The sequence below is a fragment of the Salmo salar genome, chromosome 01, assembly GCF_965601325.2.
Source record: "Salmo salar chromosome 01, fSalSal1, whole genome shotgun sequence".
Taxonomy (NCBI): Eukaryota; Metazoa; Chordata; class Actinopteri; order Salmoniformes; family Salmonidae; genus Salmo; species Salmo salar.
This window is the reverse complement of record NC_138291.1, coordinates 90,063,448-90,080,749: the sequence shown is the minus strand read 5'-3', so window position 1 is coordinate 90,080,749 and position 17,302 is coordinate 90,063,448. Positions and strand designations below refer to the sequence as shown.

The 17,302-nt window shown below is 43.7% G+C and overlaps 1 protein-coding gene across 2 annotated transcripts in view; it reads right to left on the bottom strand.

Moving 5' to 3' along the window:
• The window catches only part of LOC106609547 (sorting nexin-29), a 160,498-nt gene that overhangs the window by 42,380 nt on the left and 100,816 nt on the right, over positions 1-17,302 (bottom strand). For both annotated transcript variants that reach the window (XM_045724039.2, XM_045724041.2), the window contains one exon: positions 4,211-4,317. In XM_045724039.2, the coding sequence (XP_045579995.1) occupies positions 4,211-4,317 (107 nt within the window). The remainder of the gene's footprint in view (positions 1-4,210; positions 4,318-17,302) is intronic.

Below are 17,302 nucleotides of genomic sequence, written 5' to 3'. Positions count from 1 at the left end.
TAGAATAATCATTCTATTTCCATGATTCCAACAGTTCACCCAAGTGTTTTGCTCTAAACCACAATTGCAACATCTGGTAAGAAATTAGGCCTAAATTGTTTGCCCATATCGTGCAGCCCGACGTGGCAGTGTGGAACTTATCTAAAATGAGTGCAGGAAATGCAGAAATTGAGGAAAATGCTGAAAAGTATTTTAGGTTGAAGTTGAATTGAACAGTATAAAACAATCAGAATGGAGAAAGACCCATTGAAATAATGAAGAATACATGTGTTGCCACCCTAGGATCACACACTGCTCAAATGTAGAACTTTTATTATTCAGAAACAAAATACTGTCAAATACCGTAATAATAAATAAAAAAACACTGTGATATTATATTTTCTCAATATCGCAAAGCCGTAGGTGAATGTGCAAAAACAAAAGATTTAAGTGCCTTTGAACAGGGTATAGTAGTAGGTACCAGGCGCACTAGTTTGAGTGTGTCAAGAAATGCAACGCTTCTGGGTTTTTCAGGATCAACAGTTTCCCGTGTGTATCAAGAATGGTCCACCACCCAAACGACATCCAGCCAACCTGACACAACTGTGGGAAGCACTGGAGTCAACATGGGTCAGCACCCCTGTGGAATGCTTCAACACCTTTTAGAGTCCATGCCCCGACAAATGTAGGCTTTTTCTTTTTTTGGGGGGGGGGTGCAACTCAATATTAGGAAGGTGTTCCTAATGTTTTGTACACTCAGTGTAATTGGCTATTCTAAGCACTAAGGTTACAATTGTATATATGAACATTGTTTCCACAGAAAAGTTACATTCTTTGGTATCTGGAAGTGTGACCTGTCAGATTCAATGAAACTTTCAAGTTCTACGACTGAGTGGAATTTCTTTGAATTGTACAGAATTAAATTCTGTCACTCAAACTGAAATGTTATATCCTGTGGGGTGTGGTCAATTCCCAAATTCTGAAATAAGCACAACAGTGACATGCACACACATACACGACTCAGCTGGCATTTGGAAAAGGCCAGGCTGGGTACCATCAGTACCAACAGCGGGGTCCAACACAGCCACGTCACCTTTGACAGCCTCCCTGTGGGGAACACTGAATAACACAGAAAGGTTCCTAGCTACCACCTCTGAACAACAAAACTCACTGATAGACCCAGTCGGTATTAAACAGAACGTCGTGGCCCTGCCCGCCTGTGGGGGAAACAAACGGTGTTTACCTAGGTTACCCCATTGGCTTACAGCAAAAAAAATGATTGTCTGTTTTAGTCAATTACAAAACTATACTGAACAAAAATATTAACACAACATGCAACAACTTCAAAGATTTGTATGAGTTACAGTTCATAGAAGGAAATCCATCAATTGAAAAATTCATTAGGCCCTAATTTATGGATTTCACATGAATGAGCAGGGGCGCAGCCATGGGTGGGCCTGGGAGGGCATAGGCCCACTCACTCACAGCCTCCGTTTCCCTACGTGGGAGCATTGCAAACCGTAGGTCGGGATTTCTGACCTAGATAAGTTTTTCTCCGAGGCCGTGCAGGCTGATTTTTCACAGAGGTGTATTTCCAGCCCACCGCAGCCACGTGCTAGGCTAGCACTCCCAATTTGGTTAAAAGGCAAGGAGTTCACACATGGCTGACTTCCACACTTCCAACCTCAAAACCCACAATGCAGCACTGGTCAGGAAGAAAGGACCAAGTCACTGCATTCATTCATTCATTCAATTTTAACTGGGTTTTAATTTAGAAACATTGTCAATTGTGCTTGTGTATTTCAGCTCTTTCCTTCAAAACTCTCAGAAATAGCAATGAATCTTATTGAAAGCAGAGTTAGTTTAGGTTTATGGTAAGTTCTATTGGACCTACAAACTAACTTAACAGTAAAAATCTGTTTCCTGACCCAGGCACTCTCTGCTTGTGACAGTTCTATATGGCATCATTGTGATGCAGGTGATCCTGACAGTTCTCTCCTCCTTTCTCCTACACCCTCATTCCCTTTCTGCCATACTCCCTCTCTCTCTTTCTCCCCTCCCTCTCTCTCTCACCTCCTCCCCTCCCCCCTCCCTCCCTCCCGCTCTCTCTTCCTCCTCCTCTTCCTCCCCTCCCTCCTCTCTTCCTCCCCCTCCCTCTCTTCCTCCCCTCCCTCTCTCTCTCTTCCTCCCCTCTCTCTCCTCCATGCCCTCCCTCTCTCCCCTCCCCCCTCTTTACCCTCTCTCTCTTCCTCCCCTCCATCCCTTGCTATCTTTCCCCTCCCTCCCTCTCCTCTCTTCCTCCCTCCCTCTCTATCTTTCCCCTCCCTCCCTCTCTCTCTCCCTCCCCTCCCCCTATCTTTCCCCCTCCCTCCCTCTCTCTCTTCCATCCCTCCCTCCATCTCTACCTTGCATCCCCCCCTATCTTTCCCCTCCCTCCCTCCTCCCCTCCCTCCTTCTCTCTTCCTCCCCCTCCCTCTCTTCCTCCCCTCTCTCTCCTCCCCTCCCTCCCTCTCTCCCCTCCCTCCCTTCCCCCTCTTACCCTCTCTCTTCCTCCCCTCCCTCCCTCTCTCCCCTCCCTCCCTTCCCCCTCTTACCCTCTCTCTTCCTCCCCTCCCTCCCTCTCTCCCCTCCCTCCCCTTCCCCCTCTTACCCTCTCTCTTCCTCCCCTCCCTCCCTCTCTTCCCCCTCTTACCCTCTCTCTTCCTCCCCTCCCTCCCTCTCTTCCCCCTCTTACCCTCTCTCTTCCTCCCCTCCCTCCCTCTCTATCTTCCCCCCCCCCCCCCCCAGGATGTGCTGATGCTGAGCTGAGAGTACTATCCCAAGCAGAAACGGCCACCGTAGCTGACCTGCTCTCTAACACAAGTAATTGAATGTGAAACGAGTCTAAAGAGAGAGCGGAGAGAAGCGGAAAGAGGAGACGACAGGCTTAGCTTTCCCTCAGAGGAGGGAGGAAAATAGGGGAGAGATTGGTGTCAGTGCCTGGGTGCACACAGTCCCTCTCTCACTGACTCACTTTACCCAGAAATCACTACAAACAGGAAGTCACCCGGGCGGGGGGGTGGGGCACACCACATGCTGAGCTGTCCACTCCACTCAGATGGGCACACAAACACACACATAAATTGGCAATTTGTTGGGCCTTATTTAATCCATCCTTCTTATTCATTTTTAAGATCAATATATGAGTGGCATCAGTGAAGCATGTTTCCAGGCATAGACTGGTATTATTGTGAGTCTTTTCTAAACTGAACAGAAAGACTTAATAATTGTTGTGGTGTTTCTGCCGTTGGATAATTAATATGAGAGAGAGAACACATCAAAAGATCCAGAGATCCCAAAGGAGTCTCCGACCCATATCATACTGTTATCACACACACATCTCTCCTCCACAAAATCACTAATACATCCCATAATAGTACCTTACAATAATGGGATGTATTATAAAGATGTATTATAAAGACTTTAGATACAGGTGGTTATTCCATATCCAATACTATACCATTTTACTGTGGCCCCAGTGGAACTTAAAACCCGTTGTCAATAGCAACAGACAACAGTATTAGCTAACCATCGGCATGTTTCTACAACTTCAGAGAGAGTGTAACCAGGCAAACCAGTTGGTAACATCAATAAATGTACTGTCCACATCCCAGTATGCTTAGGGAAGCCCTAATAAATATAAAACACTTAGGAATAATTGATGGCAAACCTCATTAGAATAGAGGCGGACGGTGTTTTTTATGTCATTGTCACTCAGCTCAGAGTGTCACACCGTCGGCTGGTCATTAGTTACTGTACCAAGCATGCCAAGAACTCCCAGAACCACCCACTCACTGTCTCTGTGTCTGAGTGACTGAGGCTGCATCACCATGTGTAACAACAGAGTTGGAACTGTGCATCAGCTACCTACAAAACTCCATGGCTCTGTTGAAATACTTTAGAAATCCTCTCAAAGTAATTACTGAGTGATCTGACCAGGCTGGATTGATGAAATCAATCTTCTTGCTTCACTGATCAGTGATGACTGTGTAGATAGTTCAAAGTTTTATTAGTCGTATGTACAGGATACAAATGGTATACACCATCCAACGACATGCTTACAGTACTTCCAGTTTCCTTCTCGAAAATGCTACAACAATAATAATGACGAACATAAAGTAAATGCAGCCATCTCAGCTGCCTAAGTAGCGGTAGGGGTAAGACTGAGTCAGACAGTAACAGTAGTACCTACCTCTATGAGTTTGCGTTCGTAGCTGGCAGCCAGCTCCTCCACATCCCCCATAGACCTGCTCTGAGGGGGCAGAGTAGAACCATCACAGTTCCTCACCATGGGGAGAGCTGGAGGAGGAGGTGGGGAGAGAAGCAAACAGTTACTTAGGGAACAATAATAATCATTTTGTGGGTGCTTATATTTGTCCTGTTCCACACATGTACAATTGTGTTTTATACGCAATTAGGGTTAAGTGCCTTGCTTAAGGGCACAGAAAGATCTTTCACCTTGTCACCAGTTTGAATCCCAGAGCCGACCTTTCAGTAACTGCCAGCCAACATAATGATCAATATTAATAATGTGTTTGATATGCCTGGGGCAACAAACACACACCATTATCATTTGCATATTATGCAGAGGAGTATTGTCTTGTCGGTAGTTAAAGTAAGAGCCGGTTTTTCACACAGTTTTAATTGTCTGTTGGAGGTTTGGGCCAAATAGCAGAGGGGTTACTTCCTGGAAAGTTTTAAAACAGCATCTTCTCTAAGGTATCAAACCCGCTGTGTCTACCAGGAGACGTAAACCAGTAGACATTGGCATTATGACAACCATTTTCTCTAATTACTGTCTTTTGCACCAATATTCATGTAAAAATGTATCTTTATTTTGTTTCTCTAAACTTGACACCATTCCATCAAACTGCCACACTGCTTGACTCTCCCACACACTCCCTAAACGGTGGTTCATCAATTCTAGTTCTAGCTGGCTAAAGTAATCAGTACTGAGCTTACAGCGATTCCACATCAGCTATTAACATGGAGTAATCTAGTTATACAGTGAGGGAAAAAAGTATTTGATCCCCTGCTGATTTTGTACGTTTGCCCATTGACAAATAACAAAAAAATCCAGAAAAACGCATGTCAAAAATGTTATAAATTGATTTGCATTTTAATGAGGGAAATAAGTATTTGATCCCCTCTCAATTAGAAAGATTTCTGGCTCCCAGGTGTCTTTTATACAGGTAACGAGCTGAGATTAGGAGCACACTCTTAACGGGAGTGCTCCTAATCTCAGTTTGTTACCTGTATAAAAGACACCTGTCCACAGAAGCAATCAATCAATCAGATTCCAAACTCTCCACCATGGCCAAGACCAAAGAGCTCTCCAAGGATGTCAGGGACAAGATTGTAGACCTACACAAGGCTGGAATGGGCTACAAGACCATCGCCAAGCAGCTTGGTGAGTAGTTGACAACAGATGGTGCGATTATTCGCAAATGGAAGAAACACAAAAGAACTGTCAATCTCCCTCGGCCTGGGGCTCCATGCAAGATCTCACCTCGTGGAGTTGCAATGATCATGAGAACGGTGAGGAATCAGCCCAGAACTACACGGGAGGAACTTGTCAATGATCTCAAGGCAGCTGGGACCATAGTCACCAAGAAAACAATTGGTAACACACTACGCCGTGAAAGACTGAAATCCTGCAGCGCCCGCAAGGTCCCCCTGCTCAAGAAAGCACATATACATGCCCGTCTGAAGTTGTCCTCTGAATCATTCAGATGTTCATTGGCAAACTGGGTGAAAGTGTTGTGGTCAGATGAGACCAAAATTGAGCTCTTTGGCATCAACTCAACTTGCCGTGTTTGGAGGAGGAGGAATGCTGCCTATGACCCCAAGAACACCATCCCCACCGTCAAACATGGAGGTGGAAACATTATGCTTTGGGGGTGTTTTTCTGCTAAGGGGACAGGACAACTTCACCGCATCAAAGGGACGATGGACGGGGTCATGTACCGTCAAATCTTGGGTGAGAACCTCCTTCCCTCAGCCAGGGCATTGAAAATGGGTCGTGGATGGGTATTCCAGCATGACAATGACCCAAAACACACGGCCATGGCAACAAAGGAGTGGCTCAAGAAGAAGCACATTAAGGCCCTGGAGTGGCCTAGCCAGTCTCCAGACCTTAATCCCATAGAGTTGCCAAACGTCAGCCTCGAAACCTTAATGACTTGGAGAAGATCTGCAAAGAGGAGTGGGACAAAATCCCCCCTGAGATGTGTGCAAACCTGGTGGCCAACTACAAGAAACGTCTGACCTCTGTGATTGCCAACAAGGGTTTTGCCACCAAGTACTAAGTCATGTTTTGCAGAGGGATCAAATACTTATTTCCCTCATTAAAATGCAAATCATTTTTTAACATTTTTGACATGCGTTTTTCTGGATTTTTTTGTTGTTATTCTGTCTCTCACTGTTCAAATAAACCTACCATTAAAATTATAGACTGATCACTTCTTTGTCAGTGGGCAAACGTACAAAATCAGCAGGGGATCAAATACTTTTTTCCCTCACTGTAGGAAGGAGAACAGAAGTTAGACTTGGAGGAGCAGTGGCTCCTACAGGGGAAGAAGGATAATTTCTCCTCACTGCAATCTGGCTTAATACCTTTATATCAGGTCCCACACTAGGTTAGATAACACACTCAAAATTAAGGCAGAAACACACACACACAGCACTGAGGCGACAAAGATGGAGAGAGAAATCTCTCTCCACATAGTCAAGCACACACATGTGCGTGTATACATGATCACACAAATGTCTCAGAAAATAAAAAAATTATAATCCACATAGGCCAAAATATATAGGATTAAGGCCAGACAAAATTGATTCACTGTTTAATGGATTTTTCCCCCAGAAAAGTGAGGCGAGTGAGCAAAAAAATAAATATATATATTAAGTGGATAAGGAATAACAGTACTTGACCACATTGTCCTACAGTAGGAACTTATGCAGGCTCTAGGCCTAATGTGAGCTTCAAGAGTTATATTATTCCATGCGAAAACCTACACTATTTTTCTTAAAAAACGCAGATGTTACAATGTAGTTATAACCATGACAAATGAAACACAATGGGAAGTATAACTTGTGACAGTGTCTTTATTCCTGATTTAAAACAAATCTCTGATAAAAATCAAGAACAGCTTCACAAGACACCATAACTAAAGTTGGCCGTGTGCAGTAAATCACCTACTGGGTGTCAACAAACAATAACGATTCAACATGTAGAATCGTCTGAAATGAAAATTACAGCCAATGTTCTGTGGTCAGAATTAATAGCACAATCACCTGCTGCTTTTTACTGTTCAACAGCATAGTCTGTTTTGCCCTTTATTTGTTGTTTATTCTGGTCTCTGGGGTGTTCATTTCTTTTGTAGATTTATTGGAGCTCTCATAATGAACTGCTTCCCTTCTTGCTAACGGCACGTTGGCCGGACATGTTGGAATTGTTGTTTGAGCCTCACCACCTCTTCACCCTCAAGAACATCTGGACATCCACAATGGACACAAACATCTGGGAATGACACTGTGATTGCTGAGAAATACTGCGTCTCCACTTGCATTCCACAGGTTAGCCCCTTGAAAGCAACGATCTGCTCGTGATATGGATTGTCTTCTTGGAAAAGCTCTGAACCACATGTAAAAATGTTCTCATCCCCAACTCTCTCCTCAGGAAACGCAAGGGTGGCCTGGCAAGGGATTAAATCCATGTCTAGTGCTCCTCACATAGGCAGGGGAAAAACCATGCTGACCTTGGGAGACATGAGGGCCAGAACATGGCTAATGAACTGAATGTTTTCTTCTCAAGATTTGAATCAGACATCTTGGTGTCGGAGGTAAAACAAATGGAAGCATCATTACAAATGTTTGAGAGAGTTGTTATTAAACAGTTTGATGTTTAAAAGTTGTTCAGGGGATGTAACACATATAAAAGCCCAGGCCCAGACAAAATAAGTGGACATGTGTTAAAGCACTGTGCTGAACAATTGGCTGGTGTTTTTACAGACATTTTCCAATCCTCACTTGACCAGCAACACGTGCCAGTATTATGGAAAAACTCTATAATTATACCAATTCCTAAAGCATCTAGTCCCTCTGTGCTGAATGACTACCGCCCTGTTGCCTTGACATCCTTAGTAATGAAATGCCTTGAGAAAATTGTGAAGTCATATTCTCAGTGTCACCCAGAAGCTCCTCAATCCATTTTAGTTTGCCTATCAGCCCAGCAGAGGAGTTGATGATGCCATTATTACCCTCCTTAACATGGTCTATAGACATCTAGTGGGTGTACTCTCCTTAACATGGTCTATAGACATCTAGTGGGTGCCAAATCCTATGTCAGGGTTCTGTTTGTTGACTTTTCTTCTGCCTTCAACACAATCCAGCCTTACATTCTGGCACAGAGACTCGTTTGGGACGTCTCCTTAGATGGGGGCTGGTTTTGTGGGTGTTGGACTTCCTGAGCCAACGCTCACAGCGAGTAAAAATAGGTCCCCACGTGTCAGACATACGCAATATCAACACAGGCTCTCCTCAGGGATGTGTTTTGTCTACACTCCACCACCAACACAGGCTCTCCTCAGGGATGTGTTTTGTCTCCACTCCACCACCAACACAGGCTCTCCTCAGGGATGTGCTTTGTCCCCACTCCACCACCAACACAGGCTCTCCTCAGGGATGTGTTTTGTCCCCACTCTTGTACATCTTGTACACTAATAGTTGTACTAGTTCCCATACTGATAGACACCTCGTTAAGTTCGCTGATGACACTGCCTTGATCAGTTGCATGATGATGAGGAACATCATGGCCCGGTCCTAGATGACTTTGTAGAGTGGTGTGAGGAATCACACTTGGTCCTCAATACCAACAAGACCAAAGATATGTGCATAGACTTCAGGAAGTGTACAACACCTACCTCTGCAACATCTATCAGAGGTCAGAATATACAGTAGAGATTGTAGAGGAATACAAATACCTGTGTGTTCTCTTGGACAATAAGCTTCAGTGGAGTAAATGTACAGACCTGATCTACAAAAAGAGCCAGAGACTGTACTTTCTCAAAAAGCTGGGATCTTTTAATGTAGACTGTACTATACTGATTATGTTTTACAAATCTTTCATTGAGAGCATTTTAACTTTTTGTATTGTTTGTTGGTTTGGCAATGCCACTGTCAGCCAGAGAAATATGCTGAGAAGGATTATCACCTCAGCAAGCAAGGTACTTGGAGTCAAACAGACAGGCCTGGATGAGATCTTTAATGTCAGGGCCGTCCACAAGGCTCACAAAATCATTTTAGACCCAAGCCACCCCCTGTACCCAGACTTTGAACTACTCATCTGGACGCAGGTATAGGGCACCCCTCAACAGGAAAAACAGAACTAGACAATAATTTGTGCCAGGTGTGATATCCCTCCTAAATAGCTCGGGCTAATATTCCTATCGACTCAGTAAGGCCAGCAGGCTAGTCTATTTTTTTTATTTATTTATTGGTATGTAACTGTTATGAAAGTTGTATTGTCAATTTTGTTTTATATTTAAACGCCACTTTAAACGTGTACATGACACTGCAACAAAATTTCCCCATGGGGACAATAAAGTCAGTCAGTAAGTAAGTAATGCTGTTCTTCTTTAGACAGCTTGCTTTTGGCTTCTCACATTACAAACAGCACAGGAATTAAATCATTAATGTGTATTGATCACATTTTTACTAATGCTGCAGATATTTGCTTTGAAGCAGTATCCAAATCCATAAGATGTAGTGATCACAATATAATAGCCATATCTAGGAAAACCAAAGTTCCAAAAGGGTGGACATAATATAGTGTATAAGAGGTCATACAAGAAGTTTTGTAGTGATTCATATGTTGATGATGTAAAGAATATTTGCTGGTCTGTGGTGTGTAATGAGGAGCAACCAGACGCTGCACTTGACACATTTATGAAACTACTTATTCCAGTTACTAATAAGCACACACACATTAAGAGAATTACTGTAAAAACGGTTAAATCCCCTTGGATTGATGAGGAATTGAAAAATAGTATGGTTGAGAGGGATCAGGAAAAAAGTTACAGCAATTAAGTCTGGCAGCCCAACTAATTGGCAAACATACTGCAAATTAAGAAATCATGTGACTAAATTAAATAAAAAGAATCTACACTATGAAACAAAGATAAATTATATAAAGAATGATACTAAAAAGCTTTGTGGCACCTTAAATTACATTTTGGGAGAGAAAGCCTACTTGGCTCCTTCATTCATTGAATCAGATGGCTCATTCATCAAAGCCCACTGATATTGCAAACTACTTTAATGACTTTTTCATTGGCAAGATTAGCTAACTTAGGGATGACAGGCCAGCAACAAACGCTGACACTAAACATCCAAGTATATCGGACCAAATTATGAAAGACAAGAATTGTACTTTTGAATTCAGTAAAGTCAGTGTGGAAGAGGTGAAATACTTATTGTTGTCTATCAACAATGACAAGCCACCGGGGTCTGACAATTTAGATGGAAAATGACTGAGGATAATAGCGGACGATATTGCCACTCCTATTTGCCACATCTTCAATTTAAGCCTACTAGAGAGTGTATGCCCTCAGGCCTGGAGGGAAGCTAAAGTCATTCCGCTACCCAAGAATAGTAAAGCCTCATTTACTGGCTCAAATAGCCGACCAATCAGCCTGTTACCAACCCTTAGAAAACTTCTGGAAAAAATGGTGTTTGACCAGATATAATGCTATTTTACAGTAAACAAATTAACAACTGAATTTCAGCACGCTTATAGGGAAGGACACTCAACAAGCACAGCACTTACACAAATGACTGATGATTGGCTGAGAGAAACTGATGATAAAATGATTGTGGGGGCTGTGTTGTTAGACTTCAGTGCAACTTTTGACATTATTGATCATGGTCTGCTGCTGGAAAAACGTATGTGTTATTGTTTTACCCTTCCTTTTCTAATGTGATAAAGAGTTACTTGTCTAACAGAACACAGAGGGTGTTCTTTAATGGAAGCCTATCAAATATAATCCAGTTAGAATCAGGAATTCCCCAGGGTAGCAGTTTAGGCCCCTTGCTTTTTCCAATTTTTACTAACGACATGCCACTGACTTTGAGTAAAGCCAGAGTTTCTATGTATGCGGATGACTCAAAACTATACATATCAGCTACAACAGTGACTGAAATGACTGCAACACTCAACAAAGAGCTGCAGTTAGTTTCAGAGTGGGTGGCAAGGAATAAGCCCTAAACATTTCTAAAACTAAAAGCATTGTATTTGGAACAAAACACTCACTAAACCCTAAACCTCAACTAAATCTTGTAATAAATAATGTGGAAATTGAGCAAGTTGAGATGACTAAACTGCTTTGAGTAACACTAGATTGTAAACTGTCATGGTCAAAACATATTGATGCAGTAGTAGCTAAGATGGGGAGAAGTCTGTCTATAATAAAGTGATGCTCTGCCTTCTTAACAACACTATCAACAAGGCAGGTTCTACAGGCCCTAGTTTTGTTGCACCTTGCACTAGTGTTCAGTCGTGTGGCTGGTGCCACGAAAAAGGACTTAGGAAAATTGCAATTGGCTCAGAATAGGGCAGCACGGCTGGCCCTTGGATGTACACAGAGAGCTAATATTAATAATATGCATGTCAATCTCTCCTGGCTCAAAGTGGAGGAGAGATTGACTTCATGACTACTTTTATTTATGAGGTATTGACATGTTGAATGCACCGAGCTGTCTGTCTAAACTACCGGCACACAGCTCGGACACCCATGCATACCCCACAAAACATGCCACAGTCTCAAAGTCCAGAACAGACTATGGGAGGCACACAGTACTACATAGAGCCATGACTACATGGAACTCTATTCTACATCAAGTAACTGACGCAAGCAGTAAAATAGATTAAAAAAAACAGATTTAAAAAAAACACCTTATGGAACAGCGGGGACTCTGAAGCAACACAAACATTGGCACAGACACATGCATACACACACACACACACACACGATAACATACGCACTATACATACACATGGATTTAGTAGTGTAGATATGTGGTAGTGGTGGAGTAGGGGCCTGAGGGCACACAGTGCGTTGTGAAATCTGTGAATGTATTGTAATGTTTCAAAACTGTATAAACTGCCTTAATTTTGCTGGACCTCAGGAAGAGTAGCTGCTGCTTTTGCAGCAGCTAATGGGGATCCATAATAAATACAAAAAATACATCCAACACAGTTGATGGTCGCTCTCACCTTTGCACTGACGATGGCAGCACTCCTCTTTACATGTTCTATATTTGGTGTCAGAGAAGGCCTATCCTTGTCAGTGGTGTCCAAGCTGTACAGATCATACAATTTCTGGTACTCACGTCTGTCTGCTGTCAATGTTGGATCAAGCATTTCGCTACACCCACAATAACATCTGCTAAACACGTGTATGTGACCAATAACATGTGATTTGATCAGGCACAAACCTTAATTTCTTAAATTGTTCTTCTGGCAAGCGTGGAGGATTCATTAAGCAGTACCAGCATGGATCTTCTCCCTCGCATTTCTTGATCTGTACCATGTATTGTGACATCTTGAAATGTCTGTCCTGGAATTGCTTGTACTGTTCCTTGTCAAGGCCTTTTCTGCTGAGGTCATGCATCATGTCAACATCAACTGTATCAATGATGTTTAATTGTTGTGCAATATTGGCAATTTCTTAATGTGTTGTGGGCTGATGTACTTCTACGTGTGTTCCTTTCCACTTCAGGTGCTCAAACTGGCCACTCACAAGAGCTGCAACAGGATGCATACTCTTTCCAAAAGCCTCTTTCATATCTGGTTGTTTGGTGGCTGTTTCACGTAGGCTTGTCATTGTGCTACACTTCTTCACACGCTTCTCATTTGATTCTTCCATCTTCTTCCTAGCCAGGGCTGTTCCCTGAAGCCCCAACTTTAGAAGGGAATTAACTCTCTCGGCATGGTTGGCCCAGCTGTCACCTGGTGATGTTCTACAGGCGATAAGCATGTCAAGGTCCAGTTGAACAAACAGGAGTGTGTGGCATGCTTGAACAGAGGCATATGTGGTTCTGTGGTCTGGCCCACCACCATGAATGATCAAGATTTACTTGTTGAGAAAGACATCTTCACTGTAGTTCTCTCCTCTGAGAATGCTGAGATTTTCAACTGTGTGTCGAAGGGGGATGGATGGCTGGAAAATCTTGTCCTTGACAGTGACATGAACTTTCCCATCATAGAATGAACTAGATGGAGATGCTGGGATCAACATGACAGATGGTACTGATGTGGTAATCATGGTTGGCAGCTGCTAGAACTGGCCCACTCACAGGAGCAATGCTTGGATGTCGGCCTCTGTTACAGGTCCCTATAGGTTGGCCAGGTTCTCTGACAGGGATGATTGCCTTATCATCCACACATAACATTTCACATGCAATCAAACTGTTTAATGTAGTTCTACTGTACTGCAACAAACTTTGAATCTTCATGTCCCTTTCTTATCACCCGAGACTGGACCATGATCTTGAGGTCAAACCTTCCTGTGTACTGGAGAGCAGACATGGACCATGGATTCTTGGGTGTAAACTGCAGTCTTAGATACTGTATTGATGGGATTTTAGTTTCTGGTGGAAGCCACTTTTCCACTTTGTCACGCAAGTCCTCAACTGAAATAGCAAAAGATAAATACAAGTACTCCCCATGTCTGTGATCATTGACCTGAACTGTGTATTCAATAAAATACTTGTGGTTTGCAATTCAGCTTCCTTATGTCATCCAGCAAAGTACATTGCCAGTGGTACGCACACACTTTGTGCAGATCAGAAGCTCCACAATATTGTGATCGACTATCTCCAAGGTGGGGGCTTTTCGTGGCAGCCAGACGAGACAATCAAAGGGTGTGGAGAAAAGAAAGGCAGGGCACCCATTAGACAGTAATTCAACTTTGTCCGGCCTAAGTTGTTTTAGTTTTTGGTTGAATTTGATGAGAAATCGGCCTAATCTGTCCTAATAGTGATAAAGGGCAGTGTGTGTCTGGTCGGAGGGACAGACATTCTCCCCCACACACACACACACGATGCCTCCGTCAGTAAAACTGCTGCTACAAACCAATTTACCTCAGCTCAGAGTTTCTCCTTCACTTGGATTTCTGTTCCCTGTCACGGCAATAGGGTCTTAATAAAACAGCAGAGGCATAGTGAATAGCTAAGTGTGTGTGTGCACCCACTGGCACAGATGTTAAAACTCAAAGAAATTCGGAAGGCAGCTGGTCTGTAATAACTGAATTAACGAGGGCTTTTGTGATATTTAGATTTTTCAAATTTAACTAGACAGTTAAGAACAAATTCTTATTTGCAATGACGGCCTACCCCGGCCAAACCCAGACAACGCTGGGCCAATTGTGCGCCGCCCTATGGGACTCACAATCACGGCCGGATGTGATGCAGCCTGGATTTGAACCAGGGACTGCAGTGATGCCTCTTGCACTGAGACGCAGTGCCTTAGACCTCTGTGGCCCTCGGGAGCCCCAAGAACATAACTGATAAGAGTTATGTTCTGAGACAGGCGGGTTCTTAAATAACGAGAGAAGACAGAAGGAGCAGGACATCCATCAAACATCATAGAAAACGAACAGATCCCCTATGATCCCTATAGGGAGGTTCTAAACTAGACAGGAAGTCCCAGCTGTGTGTGGTGTTTGTGTGTAAGGTTTCCATGGAAAGGCTCTCTAGCTGTGATTCCTCCAGCTGTAAGTGTTAACCAGTGGAAGCTGTCAAGCCGGAGAGTGTAAATAATATATATCCAGTATATATTTTTTTTCCACAAAAGGTTTGTCCTTGTCTTTCGGCGCTAAACATTCAGGAAAATGTTGGTGTTCTTTATGCGTAATGAAGTGGAGTCTATTATGAAGGTAATGGACATCAGAAATCAACTTTTCTTTTGACAATGTTTTCACTTTCACTCTGTTCTGCACCACAGGCAGTGGGTGTCGTGTTCAATGGAAAAATGTATTACTACCATCGTCAGTGGCAATTTCCACATGTTCTCTAAGAATCACTCAATAAGCATTGGGGGCCAACACACACACACACACACACACACACACACACACACGGGGAGGCAGGAGAGGCTAGGTTAATTAACATGGTAATCAAAGCAATCTCCTTTCATAGTCCCATCACACACTCTGCTTCCTGAATCGCTCCTCAGATAACTCTCTGTGTGTGTGTTTAGTTTTTTGAATCGGTCCATCAGAGTGAGACTGTCTGCACTGATGGCCCCGAATTACAAGAGCAGGCGAATCTGATCCGCATGCATGAAATCACACACACACACACACACACACACACACACACACACACACACACACACACACACACACACACACACACACACACACACACACACACACACACACCACACACACACACACACACACACACACACACACACACACACACATTGTCCTATTCCATTTAAACAACAACCCATGAGTGAATGCGTTGAAATCACCACTTAACATGCTCTGATGACATCAATCAAACTGTTTGGCTGACCAGTGTATACTGATAAGCTACGTCAGGTGAGACTGGACTTCTAACGGAGTTGAAACTGAGTCCATACCATAGCTATGCTAACACATAAAAACCACTGTCAAAGCTACAGAGGATTTTTACTGGTACAGCTTTTTCAAGGGGTTGTACACTACATGACGAAAAGTATGTGGACACCTGTTCGTTGAACATTTCATTCCAAAATCATAGGCATTAATATGTAAACTCAGCAAAAAAAGAAACGTCCCTTTTCAGGGCCCTGTCTTTCAAAGATAATTTGTAAAAATCCAAATAACTTCACAGATCTTCATTGTAAAGGGTTTAAACACTGTTTCCCAAAAGAAAGATGCCCAGGGTCCCTGCTCATCTGCACGAACATGCCTTAGGCATGCTGCAAGGAGGCATGAGGACTGCAGATGTGACCAGGGCAATAAATTGCAATGTCCATACTATGAGACGCCTGGAGAGCGCTACTGGGACACAGGACGGACAGCTGATCGTCCTCGCAGTGACAGGCCACGTGTAACCACACCTGCACAGGATCGGTACATCCGAACATCACACCTGCGGGACAGGTACAGGATGGCAACAACAACTGCCCGAGTTACACCAGAAATGCACAATCCCCCCATCAGTGCTCAGACTGTCTGCAATAGGCTGAGAGAGGCTGGACTGAGGGCTTGTAGGCCTGTTGTCTGGTGAGGACCTGCCTTACATCACCGGCAACAATGTCGTCTATGGGCACAAACCCACTGTCGCTGGACCAGACAGGACTGGCAAAAAGTGCTCTTCACTGACGAGTCGCGGTTTTGTTTTACCAAGGGTGATGGTCGGATACGTGTTTATCGTCGAAGGAATGAGCGTTACACCGAGGCCTGTACTCTGGAGCAGGATCGATTTGGAGGTGGAGGGTCCGTCATGGTCTGGGGCGGTGTGTCACAACATCAGTGGACTGAGCTTGTCATTGCAGGCAATCTCAACGCTGTGTGTTACAGGGAAGACATCCTTCTCCCTCCTGTGGTACCCTTCCTGCAGGCTCATCCTGACATGACCCTCCAGCATGACAATGCCACCAGCCATACTGCTCGTTCTGTGCATGATTTCCTGCAAGATAGGAATGTCAATGTTCTGCCATGGCCAGCCTAGAGCCTGGATCTCAATCCCATTGAGCACGTCTGGGACCTGTTGGATCAGAGGGTAAGGGCTAGGGCCATTCCCCACAGAAATGTCCGGAAACTTGCAGGTGCCTTGGTGGAAGAGTGGGGTAACATCTCACAGCAAGAACTGGCAAATCTGGTGCAGTCCATGAGGAGGAGATGCACTGCAGTACTTAATACAGCTGGTGGCCACACCAGATACTAACTGTTACTTTTGATTTTGACCCCCCTTTGTTCAGGGACACATTATTCCATTTATGTTAGTCACATGTCTGTGGAACTTGTTCAGTTTATGTCTCAGTTGTTGAATCTTATGTTCATACACATATTTACACATGTTAAGTTTGCTGAAAATAAACGCAGTTGAGGACGTTTCTTTTTTTGCTAAGTTTAGTTGGTCCCCCTTTGCTGCTAAAACAGCCTCCACTCTTCTGAGAAGGCTTTCCACTAGATGTTGAAACATTGCTGCGGGGACTTGTTTCCATTCAGTCACAAGAGCATTAGTGAGGTCGGGCACTGATGTTGGGCAATTAGGCCTGGCTCTCAGT